Here is a 21,765-nt window from a genome sequence, read left to right on the forward strand (position 1 = left end):
CTGTGCCCTGTGGTGGGCTGGTGCCCTGCCCGGGGTTTGTTTCCTGCCTTGCGCCCTGTGTTGGCTGGGATTGGCTCCAGCAGACCCCCGTTACCCTGTAGTTAGGATATGAAGGTTTGGATAATGGATGGATGGGTGTGCTTGGTGTGTGTATGTGCGTGCCATGCGGTGGGCTGGCGCCTTGGCCATGGTTTGTTTCCTGTCTTGCACCCTGTGTTGGCTGGGATTGGCTCCAGCAGACCCCCGTGACCCTGTGGTTGGGATATAGTGGGTTTGATAATGGATGGGTGGATGGATGTATACATAGTGTATATATAGTTAAGCATGAGAGATTAGGTTGTGTCTCGCCAGGATGGGTTGCTCCACCATTAATGGGGAACAATTTTAAGGTGACACCGCTAACCCAAGTTCCATTTTCTTTAGACTGGAGGAGGCCAATCCGGAGGGTCACTGATGTGGCTGCTGCCAAATACCACGGTCTGACCTCACCTGCCACTTCTGCTCCACTACACAAATGCTGCATTCTATTTATCTCATATATTGGAGCTGGGAATGACGTCACATGCGAGTTGACCGCGTTCCAGTAAAACATTCGGAACACCAATTTGGACACTTCCAGGAAAGCCTCGGTTGTGCTCATTCGTTTGGAATAAGTAGCAGTTGATAACAACGCATTACGCGGTATTTTGCGCTTCCAAACACCGTAGTAACATAAGAGCTGGGCAGGGCCATGAGCACGACTGATTTAATGAGACACAAATAGACAGAAGTGCTAACAAGCAGTCAAATATGACCGCTTTCACTAAAGTTCACGGTGTACGTCGCCATTTTGGATTGACATCATGATCAGAAGTCAGACAAAGTTGGACTTGACAGACAAGCCCCAAGTTTCTGAGTTGGTGATGTGACTTATGGGGGCTTTTCAGTTGAAAGTTCCGACTTCCCACTTCAAACGGATAAGCAGTACGAGCTAGAAGGCCTCATATCATTCCTGACGTGACCTCTCAGATCGGCAAATAATGTATCAGAGATTGGAGCCTGGAGCGTTTCATTTGAAAGAACCTCGCATGACCGATGTTTCATGAACAAATCTGAGTGGATTGGAGAAGCAGTAGGTGGTATGGCATCATTTACCAGTGGCAATGTTTCATTTTGTAATCTTTTATTGTGGAATACACTGTGATAAAATGAGGAAGGAAGAACGGGGACGGTACTGACTAAACATATTAAAATGCTGTATTGCATGAAATACTGGAATGAAAAATTGCTTACTATTCAGGGCAGTGAGTCTCAGGCCTCTTGGTAGGCTGTACGGACTACACAGAGGAGTGAGTGCCTTCAGAAACCTTCAGAGGGGCGCCACATGAGGTCGTTCCTAACGTCAGCAACCAGGCCCTAAAATGAGTCACTCCGAGAAGTACTCTGAAGAACCCCGAGCTGATGGTCACGTTCATGAAGCCAGTTTTAGATGACTTTCGCTTGGTTGCATGGTGCATTATCACTCTGGAAGATGTGTCCATGAAGGGATGCATATGGACGGCAACAAGACTCAAACAGGCCATGGTATTCAAGTGATGAACAGGCCATGAAAACATTCCCCACGCCATTACACCACCACTAGCACTGGCCTGGACTTTTGATACAAAGCAGTTTGGGGGTATGGACTCATGCTGTTGGTGCCATCTTCTGACCCTACTATTTGTGTATCTCGGCAGAAATTAAGATTCATCGCATCAGGCTACTTTTTTCCAGTCTTCAGGTGTGAAGCGTTGGTGAGCCTGTGCCCACTGCAGCCTCAAATTTCTGTTCTCAGCTGACAGGAGTGGAACCTGACGTGGTCTTCTGCTGTCGTAGCCCGCCCGCCTTAATCTTCAATGTGTTATGCATACAGAGAAGCTTGAGGTTATCTGAGTTATGGTAGCCTTTCTCTCAGCTCAGACCAGTCTGGCCGCTCTCCTCTGAAGCAGGGGAATGGTAGGGGAACCACCGGCCACCCTTTGTATCGTTTCTCTCTCAAGGAGTTTCTGTCCACAGAACTGCTGCTCAGTGAATGATTTCTGTTTTTCGCACCATTCTGACTAAACACGAGAGACTGTCATGTGTGGAAATCTCAGAAGATCAGCAGTTGTCACTTTACCTGTATAAGATGGCTCACAGTGGGCAACTGGGTACACTCCTAAAAATAGGGGTCCTGTAACGGCATTTTAAAGGGTTGGGCCCTTCCTTGCATAAATTTGCTTGACTAAGAACCGTTTCATTCTGGGAAGGACACTTTGCATGTAAAATGAGTTTCTTTGGGCTTTGAAAAAGTTAACGTGGACAAAACAGAAACCTTTGGTGGGCAGAAGGCAGGATACCAACAGGTCATGTCATTTTCTTAGCCACTTAATACAGACCAGGGTCAGTAGAGCCTATGCCAGCTAGCATTGGGCACATGGCAGGAACAAACCTTAGACGGGGTGCCAGTCCATGACAGGGTAAACACACACACACACACACACACTAGGGGCAGTTTGATGTCACCATGACATCAATTTGGACTGTGGGAAGAAACCAGAGCACCTGGAGGAAATCCACCCAGACACGGGGAGAACATGCAACCTCCACACAGGGAGGTCCCGGGATGCGAACTTTGGTCTCCTTACTGCGAAGCAGCTGTATGAACGAGTGAGCAGGAGGAGCAGGCTCGCTGGAAGGGAGCCCATAGTGGTTGTTTGGCCGGCAGCAGAGGCACATATAGATTGGGTCACTCCTGAGTTTTGCAGAGGAGCAGGAGTGACCACAATCGAGGACGGCTTGCCCTTGGGAGTCGGAGGCTTGGGAGGTGGAAACCCCAGTGTAAGCGCCCTGATCGTTGGGGGAACGCGAGTCTCGGTCTGGATGAGCTCTACATAGCCAGAGGACGGAAGGATACCAGACCAAAAGGAGAAGGTCAGCTGCAGGTAGGGCGACTTCAATGGTGCAGGGCCCGAATGGGAGAAACAGGGGAGCCGCCAGCTAAGGAAGGCACCGGGGTTTTTGTTTTTAAAAGGACTTCTTCCAGCCATTGTTTTAACCTCATTTTAATGGATTTATTGATTGGATTTTAACCTCCACATTTCACCCTGATTTTATGGATTATTTATTTATGGACATTTTGATGTACTGCGCTTTATTTGGACAATTTTAGGTTTTGACTGTTTTTAAATAAAGGCAATGTTTGCACTTTGCACCTTCCCCTTGCTTCATTTGGGGTCGTCATTGTCCAGCTCATCCAGTTACATAACCAACGGTGTCAGGTTCAAGAGGCTCCCAAAAGAGAGATGGGAGCGTGGAGCCAAACCCACATCATCACAATTACATATCAAGATTCTTTTCTGGAACTTTCATGTGGATGGTTCTTTTATGGTTCCCCTATAGTCTCATTCTGAAGAACTTCGTTGGCACTTTTATTTTTGAGAGAGTAGTTGGGTATCGGATAGAGGGGATTGCATTTACCAAACTAAATACCTGCTTGGGTGTTTTATAATGTTCTTTTTAATCCTCTTGCCCCTTTATTGCAGTACTAATAAATACTGCAGGGTGGCACGGTGGCGCAGTGGGTAGCGCTGCTAGTTAGGAGACCTAGGTTCGCTTCCCGGGTCCTCCCTGCGTGGAGTTTTCATGTTCTTCCCGTGTCTGCGTGGGTTTCCTCCCACAGTCCAAACACATGCAGGTTAGGTGCATTGGCGATCCTAAATTGCCCCTAGTGTGTGCTTGGTGTGTGTGCCCTGTGGTGGGCTGGCGCCCTGCCCAGGGTTTGTTCCTACTTTGCGCCCTATGTTGGCTGGGATTGGGTCCTGCAGACCCCCATGATCCTGTGGTTAGGATATAGCAGGTTGGACAATGACTGACTAATAAGTATTGCCTGTTTTCATAGTGAGAGAGGTCGGAGCTGCTAGTGGTATCTAATTAAATTTCCTTCCTCTTTTCTTTCTTTTAATCTGTACTCTCTGCCTTGTAACCCTCCATTAACAAACGTGTTCCATCGACTTCCCAGCACTCAGAAGTGGTGCCCACCACAACATCCCAGGGGAGCAAACTCAGGTGGTCACCCAGAGCATGAGTGTCCCAGTTAGGGACAACATGCTGGCCCCAAGTGACTAATTTGTCTGCTAGGATGTCCTCTTTTTTTCCTCCCTGCAGCACATGCCTTTTCTTTGACTTCCTCTTTTGTACTCAAGCTGCAGATGTAATCAAATGTTCTTCTGACTCATCATAATTTCATCTTTGGAGTCTAGCTTGTGGTGCTGATCTACTGTGTAACATGACACAAGCCAGATGGGACTGTACACGCAAATTTGCCCCCAGTGTGTGCCGTGTTATTTACTGTACAATTTGGGAGTGCTAAGTTTGGTACTAGGTTAAATGGTTGGTGGTTGTCTCCATTACATTTATTTGGAGCAATTAAGTATACACTTGAATTTTTTATTTTTAATTTCAGCAATATGTAGCACATAAGACTACTGCCAAAGCAACATCAATATCTAAATCCCTTCTAAAGAACAGGCTTGAATTTTTGACTATAAGGTATTGGATCTAACTAACTACTAAGGAGCAGATCTAACTAGCTACTAAGGAGCAGAGATTGTCAGAACCAGCTAGCTACTAAGAAGCATTCAGTGCCGGATCCAACTAGCTACTAAGGAGCAGATCCAACTAATTACTAAGGACCATTCAGCATCAGATCCAACTAGCTACTAAGGAGCAGTCAGTGTCGGATCCAACTATCTACTAAGGAGCAGTCAGTGTCGGATGCAACTAGCTACTAAGGAGCAGATCCAACTAGCTACTAAGGAGCAGATCCAACTAGCTACCAAGGAGCAGTCATTTATTTCCCCATGTGGGATAAGAACAGGCATCCTGGTCAGGGAGGAGCCTGTGTTATTTCCAGGAAGCGAGGCTTGAGAGGAACGATGGATGGATTGGCTGGCTGGGTGGAAAGATAACTCTATACCTAGCGAGTATAAACTTATGGATGTACCAGCGGAAGCCAGAACTTGGGAGTGGTTCCAATTTTCTTTGCTCAAGGTGTCAGTGGTCCTCGTATAAGAACCCAGTCCAAACACCTGCACAGGGGCTAGGGAGATGAAGTCCAGAAGTGCAGCCCTGTAGGGGTTCCCTTGGAATCAATAGAGGGTTTTGTAGAAGGAGGACCTCCCTACTTTCATTATGGCCTTGAAATGCTTCCCAGAAGATGTGATGTGGGCCCGGAAGCATTCCACAGCTCCACATGGACGAGTCAGAGTCGGGAGGCAACACTCAGCGGAAGAGAGAAGTAGGAAGAATTGAGTGATTTGTGCTCATTTATTGTGTCATTGTGGCTTGTTTTTGGGAGGATTGTGAAGAAGTGCCAGGGAAAGCAATAAAAATCCTTTATTTTACCATATGAACGTGTGTTTGTGGTTTGGGGGTCTCTGGCTCCCCCTCTTGTGGTTACATCGGATATGCATATATCAGCAAACCACCATGACAACATTGAGCATTAGGCTAAAAATCAACCCTATACTCTTGAAAATAAAAGGTACCGAAGTGTATGAAGGTTTCAGAAAGACCCCTAACTTCCTTTAGATATTTAACAGACTCCATAAATGACCATGCATAGGTAATAACAGATTTGTGAAATACTTGGGAGGATTAAATCTTACAGATGGCCTGAGAACACCTTTGGGTCCCAAAGTATGTGTTGACAAGTAGGTCTGGAGAAAGAGACGTATGGGCCTCACTGCTAAGACTGTTGCCCCTACGGCCTGGTCTCGGTTAAGTGCTGGAAAGTTAAACGATGAAGTGTACGTTTTTTTGATCTGTCACTATCCTGCTAGGTAGCACACCATACATTAAAGACTTCTGTTTTTTCCACTTATTAGGAACGTTTTCAAAGTTCAAAGAACCAATTTTATTTGAAAAGAATCCTTCCCAACATGAAATGGTTCTTCATCAAGCAACAGTTCTACAAGGAACAACAAAACCCAATAAAATGTCACCAAAGAACCAGTGGTGACTCCACTTGGATTCTTAAAAGCCTCCAACCAAAATAACTTGTACATCTATGCAATGTGGTGTGCCGAGAGAAAACCCACCCGTGTGACGAGGGGAAACACATGCCAACTCCACCAAGACAAAGCTCATTCAAGGACCAGAAATCAGTGCTGTGGGACTGTGAGGAAGCAATGTTAATTACGATGCTACACTCAAGTCTAAATCCAGGGTACCTACAGCTCATCATCATCATCACCCAGAGCTCAAAGCGTTTTGTTGATATGGAGAGCAGCACTTCCACATTTCGTTTTCATCGCCAGCTGATTATCCTCACCAGCTGGTGCCAGTGAATAGATATCTCGCAACAGGCCATGGAAAACGAGAGGATGCCTTTCCAAGGGATCATTCAGCTTCGGCTAAAATAGAATCGGTTTGTAGTTCCGGACGCATCTGCCGTATGACAAGAGGGAATCCTTTCAGCCAGCGTAACAAATTCAGGTGGCATTGTCTGTTTTTTTGTTTTTTTTTTTTTTACTCTCTCAGGGGAAAAACACCTGAAGGGAATCACCACTCCAGCTTGTGAGTTGGTGTGAGAAGTTGTCAGTGGAGTAGGACACGTTTTAAATAAATAATCAACGTCCCGAGACGGTGCAGGCTCAGAGTGGATCCAGACATGCGCATGACGGGGCTGACTGCGAGGCTTGGCTGATTGCGCACTCACGGGCAAAAGCCAGCGGATCCGTCCGGTGTCGGAGTGGGGCAGTGGGTCACATCTGTGCCCAATTAGGTCGATATAAGAGGAGCCTGCACGGCTGGGAGGGACAGACGGAGAAGAAAGAAAGAAAGAAAGAAAGAAAGAAAGAAAGAAAGAAAGAAAGAAAGAAAGAAAGAAAAGTTGCATTTGTGAGGCAAAGGAAAATGACTTCTTAATATTTTTTATTATCAAAAGTAGAATATAATAGAAGTAACAAAATCCTTGTAAAGATGCTTATAAATGGCAATATATATAAGAGAAAGAAAAGGGTTTTATTTTATTAGTCAGATTATAAAGACATGATATCATTGTATGAAAGAAAGAAAGAAAGATGCATTTGTGAGGCACTATATTGGAAAAGGAAAATGGCTTGTTAATATTTTTATTATCAAAGGTAGAATATAATAAATGCTTATAAATGGCACTATATAAGAAAATAAAAAGGGTTTTATTTTATTAGTCAGTTATAAAGGCATGATATCATTATATAACAGAAAGAAAGAAAGAAAGATGCATTTGTGAGGCACTATATTGGAAAAGGAAAATGGCTTCTTAATATTTTCTATTATCAAAGGCAGAATATAATAGAATAATATAATAAATAGAACAGAATAGATATAAGAAGAGCCTGCATGGCTGGGAGGGACAGATGGAAAGAAAGAAAGAAAGAAAGAAAGAAAGAAAGAAAGAAAAGAAAAGTTGCATTTGTGAGGCAAAGGAAAATGACTTCTTAATATATTTTATTATCAAAGATAGAATATAATAGAAGTAACAAAATCCTTGTAAAGATGCTTATAAATGGCAATATATAAGAGAAAGAAAAGGGTTTTATTTTATTAGTCAGATTATAAAGACATGATATCATTGTATGAAAGAAAGAAAGAAAGAAAGAACGAAAGATCGGGACAGTGAAGAGAGGCGGAGGTGAAAAGAAAAGACTGATGGAAAAAACTTAATGACAGGGAGCCATTGGTGAGCAGACGGAAAGGAAGGCAGGCCGCCGGGAGGAGAACCCCTTTGGAGGGGCGGAGGGCTGACTCTCGGGGGGGCGTTTTTGGAGTAGCTGGAGTGGTCCGATGTCACTCTCGTGTAAGGCAGAGGAGTGAGGCGAGGCACCCTGCCCTGCTGGGGGTCCATCCTGCGCCAGATATGTGATTATACTAATAGTTCAGTCCATTTCTTAAAACCACTAAATCCATTTTGGGGTCACGGTGTGATTAGAGACCACCCAGACTACATATACATTTTACATTAAGTGCTTTGCTTAGTTCTGCAATAAAACACTAACTCTTCTTTGTTTCGTTTTTTAACACTCTCTCACACTATACCATCCTTTTTATTCACAGAGTGTATTTTGTAATGTTTATATTAGAGCGGCCTTAGGCTGGGAAAAATCCAACATTATACTAGCAGTAGTTTTGGGAATTAACTACTATGGAAAAAGAAATATTTCCAAAATGTTGGAACCTTTTGCCTCTGCCGTGAGGATTTTTTGGAGTGGTCCCGAGATGAATTGTGATGTATATATTGTTTCTAATGGCAATTACAGGGTGGGTATAAAGAAGATGACGTCGCCGATGGACTTGTAGCCTCCTGCCGTATGGAGCTGATTAACGTGTGACTGACCCCGCATTGCAATCTGCCAAGTAATTAGGTTTTAACGCCATGTGTATTACAACTGGCTTGGCTAACGCCCAGTGGCCTCCTTGTTTAAAACAGAAAACTATACAGTAAATTAAAATAGATACTCAAATCCAGCTGTAGGCGAACAAGCCTTTGATCCATCGTACTTTGCAGTACCCAATGAAAATAAAATGAAGCACACCTGGGCAGCACTCACCAGAAAAGATGGCATCTGAAATAAAGGCTGGCATATTAAAACTAATTTTGCAAAGTAGTGCATTAAAACCAAAGAACTGAAAGTACTGATCTAGTTCTACGTTTGCTTGATTGTTACGATATCTTCACCAAGCTGACTCTAAAATAGTTAACCATCACCCATTTGTCACGTCACCTCGTTTAACCACCACAGGACTGGCATTACAAGTCTGCATTAAAAATCATGACAGACGCACTTCGTTCTACCCACACTTGAACAACTTTTGGTTTTGTGGCTTTTGTGCCACCCTTTTTTTTTTCCTACTTTACAAATAATTGAGGTGTTAGAAATGAAAAGCTGACAAAACCTGGGCAAAGGCTTTTTATGCCAGTATTTGTGCGCCACGTGATTCCCCCTGCAGTAATTTACTTTGGAAACATCCCACGAGAGAGCCTTTGTGCTCCCTTATAAATAAAATGTCAATAAAAGGAACATGATGAATAATATATTTTCATCTATCATTCAACTTTAATAATACGGAGAGTTTCATCCAATAAATCCAAAATGCCCCCCGGCTCGCTGAAAACTCCAAAAAAGAAGGCATTGTTTGCTACTATTTGTCGTGCGCAACAAAGACATGACAGGATTAGAAGATAATTATTAATGACAGAAAGGATGCAGACAAGCAAGAAGAGTGCGAAGAGTAAAGAGCACAAAGGGGGCCTGATAAGGGTGTCCTTTAAATTCACAACACGTTAAACTTCACATTACATTTGCATCACATCTGTAGCTGGTCATTTCAAGCAAAGCCCCTTCCGCGTTCTTCATGTTATGGCATTTGGAGTAGAAGGTCAGGTCAGGTTGGGGAGCATGCACTGGTACAGCGCCCACCACACGACGAAACAGCTCGGGATCCCCCCCCAGGCAGACATGCAGTCCAGTCCCACCCCCCAGGAAATGGCCGTCTATCTGACACAGCCACGTGTTATGTGGCCTGGTCCAGTCACTTGGGTCCTCCAAGCTGGATCACCTTTGGGGTGGCCATGGTGGCGTAACTGACCCCACAATGCAGGTCATGTGCCTCATTTGGGACTCCATGAGCAACCAGTGGTACCCAAGGATTCTCCGAAGAGACACACATGAAGGAGTCAGGTCTTCTTCTTAGGTCAATGGATTGCATCCATATAGCAAGACAAGGAAGCACCAGGACTCTAAAGACTTGGACCTTCGTCCTTTTCCAGACATATCAGGAGAGCCACACACCCCTTTCCAGCAACCTCATGGCCCCCCATGCTCTTCCAATCTGTCTATGGACTTCATAGGAAGTCCCCAGAGTCACATGAATGTCACTGCCGAGGTAAGTAAACCTCTCTCTCCGCAGACAGACACACTGCTGATGGCCGTGCCCGAGAGGTCATTAAAGGCCCTTCACTGCATTGACTCGGCGAAGATCACAGCAAGTCAAGATCAGTGAATCTCTCTTCGCCAACAGATCCCCCACAGCCGCTGGACCCACAGACCCTGCCCAACACCCAGAGTAGGAGCAGAACAAACCCCTGATGAACCCCAGAGTCAAAAATGGAGAGGTTCAGCCTGCCACTCTGCACAGCACTCACAGTACCAGCGTACAGGCCGGCCATGATGTCCACCAACTTGGGGAGTCGAAGGCTTGCCCAATTACGTTTCAGAGGACTAAGCCGGGCTGGGAGAAGGCAGATGGTGTCAAATCCTGAAGTCCTACCTGTACGCTGCATATACGTCTGCTGAAGTAGAATGAGCACACAGAGGACACTTCGGAAATTCCATTTCCAAAATCGACACCACAGAAACGTGAAATGGGACCACCTGTAATAAAACAATTGAAGACATTAGGATTATAGAAAACAGCACTTTCTTTCATAACCATTCTTGTTTTTCATTTCATTCCCATTTTTCATGGTTGCAATATGTTAATGTCATGGTGGTCTGAATCGACTGGCTGCTAAGAATGAGATTGCGGATAAAACCGGCCAGCAAATGAACCACAAATGATAAAGAACAGGCTAGGCTAGTGGTGCTAGTGGTACAATAGATAGATAGATAGATGATTCTCCATGACTGACAGGAGTCTGCTCAGCGCCCGTTGCTCTGCCACGGATGTCAAACTGTCCAGCTCCGTGCCTACAATACAGCCTGCCTTCCTCACCAGTTTGTCCAGGCGTGAGGCGTCCCTCTTCTTTATGTTGCCCTCCCCAGCACACCACCGCATAGAAGAGGGTGCTCGCCACAACCATCTGATAGAACATCTGCAGCATCTTATTGCAGATGTTGAATGACGCCAGCCTTCTAAGAAGTATAGTCGGCTCTGACCTTTCTTACACAGAGCATCAGTATTGGCAGTTCAGTCCAATTTATCATCCAGCTGCACTCCCAGGTATTTATAGGTCTGTACCCTCTGCACAGTCACTTCTGATGATCATGGGGTCCATGAGGGGCCTCCTAAAATCCACCACCAGCTCCTTGGTTTTGCTGGTGTTCAGGTGTAAGTGGTTTGAGTCGCACCATTTAACAAAGTCCTTGATTAGGTTCCTGTACTCCTCCTCCTGCCCACTCCTGATGCAGTCCACCATAGCAGTGTCGTCAGTGAACTTTTGCACGTGGCAGGACTCCGAGTTGTATTGGAAGTCCGATGTATGTTGGCTGAATAGGACCGGAGAAAGTCCAGTCCCCTGCGGTGCTCCGGTGTTGCTGACCAGAATGTCAGACCTGCAGTTCCTGAGGCGCACATAGTGAGGTCTGCCTGTAAGATAGGTTCGTACCCCCAACACAAAAGGTGATAAGTGTTCCTCTAGGATGATCCCAATCAGGACCCCCCTAACTCCACCCCAGGGCAGGTTTGCATGGGAATTGGAGTGAATAACTGCAGCCCTGTCAGGGTTCTTGGGTGCCACCAGAGAGTACTGCCTTTGGCAATACTGCTTTCCACGACACCTGGAAGTGCACCAAACATGCAGATACCAGAAGCATTCCTAGTTTGGATTCTCAGACTTAGGTTAGAAACTTATCAGAAGGAGTGGAAGGAGAGGGAAGACATTTATGGATAAGATATAAATTGTGGTATTTGTGGAGGTTGGGGAAAATAAAAACATCGACTATTTTAAACCTAGAGTTGTGTTGGGTGATATTGTGTCTAAAGTTTGTGGGCTCAGTGCTTTGGCTGTCAATCTTCAAAACAGAAAGGCGTCAGGTAACAGCACCAACCACTGGTGTGAAGGATGATTACCATTAGAAGGACCCTGGGAAGGTGAAGACCTTTAGAGGCCCTAAGGTTCTGGTGCTCCCCCCATATATATCTGATTCAAAATATAAACAACTATAAACCCTTTTATTTTTTGAAAATGATCATGTGTCTGGCAATGCTACGCTGAACTCACACTCAGAGGAGAATTGAACGGGACAGGCGACATGACGACGACGAGAACGCTCACGTGAGCCTCGGTGGACCGTGTGCCATTTACCAGATTCTAATTTTGCTGTCTTCCCAAGATTAATTTATATTTCACTAATCTTGTGAAGGATGGCTGGCATGCTCACCCAGCCAGGATGCCTTCATAGTAGAAAAACTGGGGGGAGAGCGTGCACGGGGCATTACCTCCCCCAGATTGATCGCTAGATGGCTGCGCTCCGGGTTACAGCAGATTCCCTCGGATTCCCACAGGGCACGCTTGGAGTTGGCAGACTCAGTCTTGTTGGGTTCTGCCGGGGAGGAGGTGGGCACAGCCTTTGTGTCAGGTGTTTGGGAGAGCAGACACGCCCCCTAGTGGCCACAACCTTTATTATTATTATTTGTATTATTGTATGTATAAAAGAAGCCCACTACCTACATTCAGGGACCCTGAGTGGGGAGGAGGCAGAGGAAGAGGAAGAGAAGATGAAGTGTTGCAGAGAGTTTACTGCGGGCTGCTTCTGTAACTGTGCCTTGGTCCTGTGGGAAGCTCTTGCTATAAGAGTTTCCCACAAATAAAATCGTCTTCTTTATTTTACACTTGTGTCCAGAGCCTTTGTGTCAGGTGTTTGGGGGAGCAGGCGTGCCCCCTGATGGCCACAACCTCAATTATTCACCCATCCATTATCCAACCCGCTATATCCTAACTACAGGGTCACAGCTGTCTGCTGGATCCAATCCCAGCCAACACAGGGCACAAGGCAGGGAACAAACCCCGGGCAGGGCGCCAGCCCACCGCAGACCTCTATTATTACTTACTATTTTATTATTATTTGTATTATTGTATGTATATGTATGCAAGTTTTTCATTTAATGTGGGAGCCCCTGTCTTGTGGTCTCTGGTCCATGGTAAATCTGGCAATGGAAAATTTCTGTGGTGCCCCCCTTCCCTTGATGCCATAAGCATGCGCTTACTTTGCTTAATGGTTAATCCAGCCCTGAACAGACCCTTAAGATGTCTGCCTTGACAAATGGAAAAGGATTTCTGGTTTGGTGGGGTGGGCACCACTTCAGCAAGTAATCTTGACTAACGCAGCCATTTCGACCTGCCTCGTCAGGCACTGTTGCTCATCCCTCGTGTTTAGCTACTTGACATCACAATTCTCTGCCGGCCTTCTATCCTTGTTATTCCGTTCCAATTTCCCCACCTATTTAGTTAATACATGGGGGTCCCTTGGACCGTCATCCTGGCATTAGACCTGGGCTCCCAGGGCCAGTATCAGATGTCGTCCACTTGGCCTGCTGCTTTCTAGCTCACACGTTTCAAGTGGCAGACCCCTAGTGCCCTGCTCTAAAAAGCAGTCTGGGTATTTTTCACCCTATTGTAACTTTTCTTAAAAAATACTCAGTCGCTATCAGTTACACAACCCACAGGAAGCTTCTGCTGACCTTTCAGTACAATATGTCTCTTTATGTCAGCATATTTCAAGATTTCCGTGGTGGTTTGTTCTTCTAAATTGTTTCTGATGATAAGATGGCACCGATCAACTGCACTTATGTTTAGGAGTCCTCAAAGATACATTTTTTTGCTCTTTCTATGGAAATATACAATAAATATGTCCTCTACCGTAAAACTCTCTCTGGTGTTTTCGACAGACTTCATTTATTAGATTTTAATTTAAATGAGGAAAAGTTGTGTCAGAAAAAGAAAAATCACTTGTAGAATTGTGAATCAAAGGAGAACCCTAAGCCTCATTTTACATGCCCTACTGCCAAAATTATAAATATATGGCCATATATGTCTAGGTGACACATCAGTCTGTGGGGCGGCCCCCCTAGGAGGGCACGAAGTAACAAAAAGGGGGACACAAAGATGTGAAAAAAAGAAAGCAAAAATCAAAAATATGAAAAATACATCTATTGAAACCAAAACAAATTAACTTAAACTGCATTCTGAAACTAGAAAAATAAATATAGAGTTAGATAAATGTCGATAAAAGTTAAATAGGTATAATAAAATATGCATCTATGATATATCATTAATTAAAAAAGAGCAAATTGGTATTAGTGGGCTCCTTTCAAAAAAAACGTTAGGGGGGCGCGAATTAAAACTGTTATGAAAACTCGGGTCGCAAATACGTAAAGGTTGAGAAATGCTGAGATACACAGTCATGTGAAAAAGTAAGCACATCCTGTGGAAATTGTTAGCTTATTTGACATATTTGAACAGGCAAACACAGCAATCTTCACGCAGACTGTGGCTAGAGATAAAGGTGACAGACTTGAACAGATGACACCTAAAAGTGACTTGGTGTGTCCAGTTTCATAATCTCAATGAACAAAAATACAGATCTGTCATCATGGAAAAAGAAAGACCACCTGTACATTTACCACCACTTCAGATACATCACCATTGGAATCAGCTGATCAGTGCCATTGAGTGGAAACTCCTGAGGGAGCAGACAGGTGGACCTCACCGTCTCATTTAAACCAAATGTATATGTAGGTAGATAGATAGATAGATAGATAGATAGATAGATAGATAGATAGATAGATAGATAGATAGATAGATAGATAGATAGATAGATAGATAGATATGAAAGGCACTATATAATAGATAGATAGATAGATAGATAGATAGATAGATATGAAAGGCACTATATAATAGATAGATAGAAAGAAAGAAAAGGCACTATAATAGATAGATAGATAGATAGATAGATAGATAGATAGATAGATAGATAGATAGATAGATAGATATGAAAGGCACTATATAATAGATAGATAGAAAGAAAGAAAAGGCACTATAATAAATACATAGATAGATAGATAGATAGATAGATAGATAGATATTAATCTCATACATATAATATATATAAAATCACATACACAAGTACAGACTATCGCTCCAATATGAGAGACATGAAGGGGGACATACAGCGGCTCAGTCTATCCCTTGTGTCCTCGATCAGCCAGGAAGAACTCAACAACCCAGAATGTTCTTTACACACCTCATCATCATAATTCTGCCACCTCTTCAGTTATAAGCAGTCTACCAAAACACCAAAGGTGACCACTTAAAGCCTTTAAGAAGGTCCACTGGTGATCAGCCAACACAGGGAGGACATACATTGTAAACACATGCAAAAAAACTAAAGACCAATAGTAATAATAAACTGTACTCACATAGCGTCTGACTCCCTAGACTCTGAACACACACAAAACAAATGAATTTGGACAGCAGAGGCCAGGATCTCATCAGTCGCAGGCTTTAATTCAGGGGTGTCCAGCGCTGGTCCTGGTGGGCCGCAGTGGCTGCAGGTTTTCATTCTAACTCTTTTGCTAATCAGTTTTCACTGCTAATTAACTCCTTTTCCCTTCATTTTAATTGCCCTGTTTTTAAGGATTCAGTCCCCTGAATTGATTCATTTCTTCATTAAATGGCAGCCAAACAGAAATGAGATGTGAAACAAGCCAACAGATGACCGGCTAAACTGGGATTTCAAACTCCAACCAGTTTCTTAATGAGAAGCCGATTCTCGCTCTTAATTAAAGCCATTATTGACTATCAGGACTTGTTGCTGCTCTCATTCTGTTGATTTTCTGTTTTTTTCTAACACCACCATCAAGATGTTTTGGTGACCTGAGCAGACCAACGTGACCGAGACCTTCACCTTTCTTTATTTTCAGGTGAGCTGGTGTTGTTTTGTGACTCATTATCGTTTGGCTGCTCATTAAGGAAAAAGAAACAACTAAGGTGGGTCTGAGTCATGCCAATTAAAACGAAGGCAAAACAAGTTAATGGGCAGCAAAAACAGCTGACTAATGAAGAAGATGGTTAGAATGAAAACCTGCAGCCACTGCGGCCCACCAGGACCGGACTTGAACACCCCTGAACAAACATGAGGGTAAACTGAGGCACTTTGCACAATCAGAGATGACCAACTTCTCCTTCTTACGTAACATCAGCACTATGTGGTGTGCAGGATTATTGACGTCTGCATTTAGATTTGATTTTGTGTTCTGAGTTTGTGCCCGTTTCCACTTTCAAACTGCCACTTTTGCAATTATTATCTCTATAATGGTTCTTTGTGGTTGATTTAGCAAGAAATGTATATATATATATATAATGTTTTAAACATACGCATGATGTGGATATTAGAAATCAAGACGTTGTGAGGAATGTTGTGGGGTTTGCATTTCTGTGACTAACAGAGCTGAGCTCATTAGTCCGTACGCCATCGAGATGTTCTGCACACAAAACGAGTGATTTGGCCACCACAGTACAAGCAGACCTAAAATGTTTACAATTTTAGATTAGAGCAAAAACGCATATACTGTACATTATGAAGGAATATTTTGTCACAAGAATAACACAAAGACATCAAAAAGCTTTGGGGCAGCCACCCATATATTGCCCTGGCTGTCAGATTTGAGTCCAGAACAGAACTGAGTGGAGAGTGAGAACATGGCAGCTTTAAAGGCCGGGACAGAAAGTGATGTCATCGGGACCGGAAGTGACATCATCAGGTCCGGACGGGACATCATCAATGACACCTGAACCAGAAGCTGTGCCTTCACAACCAGAAGTGACGTCATTGATGGCACTGGAACCGGAAGTTGTGTCATCAATGCCACCCCTGATAAAGTGCCGGAAGTGATATCATCAATGGCACCTGAACTGGATGTGACGTCATCAATGGCGCTGGAAACAGAAGTGATGTCATCAATGGCCAAAACCCCAACATACCCATCTCCACCCCCCTCCCCCGGGACTGGAAGTGACATCATCAATGGCGCTGGAACCTAGCGGGATTTCCTGTGGATGGTCTTCAGAGGAGTGAGAGAGAAAGTCAGTGCAGCTCGCCACCCCCTGGTCTGGTGTGGTACTACTATTATTCAGGCCCTTTAGCTGCCCCGCAATCACACGTGTATGACAATATTTATTTGGTTATTCATTACCTGGGCAGTTAAAGCTTTAGCCATATGTATTTAAAAATGTCTTCAGGATGAAAATGGAGAGGAAAAACGTGAATAAAAATGAATGTTGCTTGTCTCTACCATTACACTTACAGTATCTCAAAGGTGCTCTGTTACACCTCACAGCTCACCCGAGGATTGAACGGGCGAAGATCCGGAGCGAGGATAAATGTAAAGTGGAAAGGTTTTAGGTCCTATAATGAGGAGTCTTCGGTCGCTTTTAAATAGGAGATGAGGGCTAAAGGGGATGAGTTATGAGGAAAGATTAAAAGAGCTGAGCCTGTGCAGTTTAAGCAAAAGAAGATCAAAAGGTGATATGACTGAAGTGTTTAAAATTATGAAGGAAATTAGTCCAGTGGAGCAAGACGGTGACTTTAAAATGAGTTCCTCAAGAGCACAGGGACACAGTTGTCCTGCTCTTGACTAAATCTTTCTAATGTTTGAATTTCTCATTTCAACAGATGACACATCACAAACGTGTGTGGTACTAAAATGCATTGCATTGCATTACACATTCCAACAGATGGTGTGTCACTCACATTAGCACCGCTCTTACAAATCCTATACCAAATGTCATATAAGAGAGACATAGCAACCCGGACAGACAGACACACAGACACTTGTCTGTTTATTAAGTTGGATTATTACTATTGTGCCTAAATGCTTGATTTTTATGTTAACGCTGTTGTATGCACCTGAATTTCCCAACGGGATGAATAAAATTTATCTAGCCTAATCTACTCCAATAAATATGAAAAATACAGTTTATAAATATAACAAAGGATAACAGATATTGAGGACAGCAATTATGATGATGTTTGTATTACTATCTGTTAGAATATTAGTGCATTTTTATTATCTGATAGAACATTATTACTAACCAGGTGGTGTTCCTACATTGTTGGGTTAGCCTTCAGCTGCCCTTTCACCCTGCCATGGAGGGTTGGGAATATGGATAGATAGATAGATAGATAGATAGATAGATAGATAGATAGATAGATAGATAGATAGATAGATAGATAGATAGATAGATAGATAGATAGACGTCATGTAAATATATGAAAATATGAGGCAGGGGAATATTCATCACGGAGGGAACTATGAGCATTCACCAACTTAAGTGCCAAACGACTTTCATTACGATAATATTCTTCTGCTAACTATTAAACTTGTTATGTAAGCTTTACTGCCTCAGGGCTCCATTGCCCGCAGGGATGGAATCCCGCACTGATATTTGTTTATCTGAGTCTTGACTCTAATAATAATAATAATAATAATAATAATAATAATAATGTACATTTGCACGTATGGCTTTCCTCCGATACACCGACTTTTCTCGCAAATGACTTTTCCCAAATGACCGCAGTCCACTGGCCAGCTGTAAGTGCGCGAGCGCGCGTGCGTTACGTAACACACCTAACGGTCGACTGGCTTCACGCCCACGGTAGGTTCCTGGGAATTCCTCGTTACGTCCACTGACGCCGGGATTGGCTTCGGCTCCACTCGACCGTGTAAAGACCTACGCGGGTCCTAAAAACGAACGGTTGGCTTTTTTGAAATACTGGAGCCTCGCGAATATAAAACGCATTCTAACACGAAATTGAATAATAGCTGGACCACGATATACAAAGCTACTCTTAAATAACTAACTTTTAAAGATAATACATATCTAGATATTATTTTACAATAAATATAATTGTGCATTACATATGAACTAAAACGCTTCCACAATGAGCGGTAAAGTCTCATCATCCCAAAGAGCGGCACTCGATTACCGGCTCAGTCGCCACTGCAGTCAATATGGAGGTCTTTGCCGTGTTCTCTCTTGGGTTTTCTCCAGCTACTCCAGTTTCTTTATTAAACCCACCCACCCACGAATACTTTCGGGATGGGTGGGCTTGCGAATACAAATAAAGCAGCTGTGAGTGACCGCCTGTGCTTGTCCTGTGGCTGGGGCTTTTCCTGCCTTTCATCCGACGCTGTCCGGATAGGCGCCGGCATCTCGCGGTTTCGGATAATAGATGAAGGGATATATGCAGTACTGTATATGACAATTGCTGACAATGGAATAATTGAATAATGAGCAAAGACTGATTACGACTAATCGAGGAATTCATATTGGGTGAATGGGACCGGTATAAGGGGGACTGCGTTAGTCTTTGCGAGTAATAAGGAATGGCAACAAGAATAATAAAGCAAACCGCTTCGGCTCATACTTAACACAACAAAGTACTTAAATTGCATCCACCTGGAGTCAGATTACCGGGCAGAGGTGGGCAATTCCGAAAAGAAACGGCTTAGTGAGAGTAACAGTTAATATCAATAGGGACAAACAGCAACGAGACATGATTTAAAATTTTCCGCTTAAAAATAAAGGCGACAAAGCAATTCTTGAGAGCGTTGAAATTGTTCCCAAAAGTAAAATCCATATGAAGGTTCCAGAAAGAGCTTCTGTTTATTTAGACTTTTATCCATAAATATGAGATTTGTGGGGTTCCTGATTTTAAAAGGACTCCCACTGCCGACAACCCCACGGGTTGCGTTCAGGTTTTCACGATCAGCGGGTACCTGCCTTCTACACACTAAGATGTCTGTTTTCTCCACATTAACCTTCTCTGCTAAGAATCTTCAAAGGAGTGAAATCGTTTCATTTTTTTTGGTCCAGCAATGACAAACCACACCACCCAGTACAATACCTTTAAAGCCCGTTATTTTTTACCAGCAAAAAAACTGATTCTTAAACGTCACCGGCATTTCTCGCCTTGACCCCCTTACTACTCAGGCAGGCGCCAGCCCTCGACATTCTGGGCTGGATGAAACTGGTTTGGTGATGGATGGATGGATGGATGGATGGGATTTATCTTTTGTATTCCATCGCCCATTTGAGATGTTGGGCTGAGTGAAATCGACTCCACATCTCCCGGGCACAGTCGACCTCTCCGTATTGTATTCAGTAAATCTGAGCAAATAAACAGTAAAGCACGACGATCTTGTGTCACTGTTGTCATGCATGGGATGGAAAATATTAATCATGATTATAACAGAAAAACCAAATTCGACGTGCCTTTCAAGAATTCGGGGTTCGTAGCAAGGAGGGTGCTGTACCGTGGGAGCCATCACGGATGCAATGAGAAGTCAAGTCAAATGACACCTTTTATTGGCTACCTGAACAAGGTGTCATTTTGCGTGACTTTTCAAGTATTCGCTGTAATATTTATATACAATGCCTCGTGAAGTTTGTGTTAATGTAAGAATCATTCTGCTCATTTTGCGGACACGTTTTAATTTGCTCTTCGGTCCCTGTGGGGCCTCACAACGTGGGGGGTAAAAAGTTAAAAATGAGGAAAAGTGACCGAGTAAAATCCGAAATGACAAAGGGTGAGCCTCGCGGGCTTAGCAGCGCAGTTCGGCCCCCCGCAGCAATCAGCGCACTCTCCATTCTCTGAAAGGCGACATTCAGCCAAATCCAGACCGCACAGTCAATGTGTCGCCATTACCAGATTAAAAGGATCTAAACTGAATTATTTGTCATCACTGACCGGCTTGCCTTCCAAGCTGCGGGAATCCGAGCCCCGCCACCCAGCGCTGAACAAAACTTAAACGTGCGCGGCACGACCTGCGTTTAGTCGTCCGGTTCGTCTGCTGATGATCCGAAACACAACTGACAAACGAGGAGCAAAGCAGCAATCACACTTCACAGGTGAAGCCCCACATCAGCCCGTACTGTTTACGAGTCCAGAGACGGGAGAGAAGCGACATCAAAACCTGCGCTTTAGCCCGAGGACCGCGCCGCAAAACAAAGGTGAACATTCGTGACTTACATTCTCCTTACTGTGCTCGGGATCCCGCGGTGTCAACTGTCATTATTTTCCCATCGACAGCATTTTCATAATGAGCTTCGATTAACAGTTTCAAAAACTTTCAAGCGTCCCCCCCTCCAAAAAAAACCCCAAAAAACTTCAGATTGGACAGACAGGCGGGGCTCACGCGTTGCTCTAAATCCTCATTTTTATTGTATTTTTCCTGGACAATTAGTTAGTCCATCGTGATGAATGCCGCTCAGCAAACAGCAGCGGGGAAAGCGCACTTGTTTGCAGTTTGTTTCATGCGGTAATCCTTTAGAAACCTGCTTTTCCTTCCTTGCCGGATGATTAAAAAAGCTGGTGCGAAAAGTGATTTTCAGATCGGTCTTAACAGTCCGAGAGACGCAGAGGCTCCTCCCTTGGAGCTCCACCCAGAAAGTGAGAGAGGGAGAGGGAGGGAGAGAGAGAGAGACAGACAGACAGACAGAACAGATAGATAGATAGATAGATAGATAGATAGATAGATAGATAGATAGATAGATAGATAGATCAACAGGCGGGCGGGTGTCAATAAGAGAGAGAGCGAGCGCGAGAGAGACAGAAAGAAATTGAAAGATTTGAGTTGAACTTTATTCATCAATATTTAGCACATCATTTACATTATCGTAAATAAAGAGAGAATGAGAGAAACAGAAAGATAGGCAGACAGACAGAGGGAGGGAAGGAGTGAGAAAGGGTTGTGAGAATGAGAGACAGACAGACAGATAGGCAGACAGACAGAGAGAGATTAAAGAAAAACAGAGTAACAGACAGACAAACAAAAGGAGGGAAGAAAAGAGAGGGAGAAAAAGAGAACGAGAGAAAAATAGTGTGTGTGAGAGAGAAAGACGAGCAGACAGACAGGCAGACAGAGAAGAAGAGGGGGAGAGAAAGAAGGTATGCAAGAGAGATAATGTAAGAGATAAAGAGAATGAGAGACAAACAGACA

General features: G+C 43.9%; 1 protein-coding gene across 21 annotated transcripts in view; it reads right to left on the reverse strand.

The window, feature by feature from the left end:
* adgrg6 (adhesion G protein-coupled receptor G6) overlaps positions 1-21,178 on the reverse strand; it is a 175,305-nt gene extending 154,127 nt beyond the window's left edge. For all 21 annotated transcript variants that reach the window (XM_039737806.1, XM_039737790.1, XM_039737808.1 and 18 more), the window contains exons 1-2: positions 20,796-21,178; positions 10,312-10,415 (exon numbers count right to left, since the gene is read on the reverse strand). In XM_039737806.1, the coding sequence (XP_039593740.1) occupies positions 10,312-10,415; positions 20,796-20,797 (106 nt within the window). In that variant the 5' untranslated portion in view covers positions 20,798-21,178. The remainder of the gene's footprint in view (positions 1-10,311; positions 10,416-20,795) is intronic.
* Between the last annotated feature and the right edge of the window lie 587 nt (positions 21,179-21,765).

This window comes from Polypterus senegalus, chromosome 16 (assembly GCF_016835505.1).
Source record: "Polypterus senegalus isolate Bchr_013 chromosome 16, ASM1683550v1, whole genome shotgun sequence".
NCBI classification, from domain to species: domain Eukaryota; kingdom Metazoa; phylum Chordata; class Cladistia; order Polypteriformes; family Polypteridae; genus Polypterus; species Polypterus senegalus.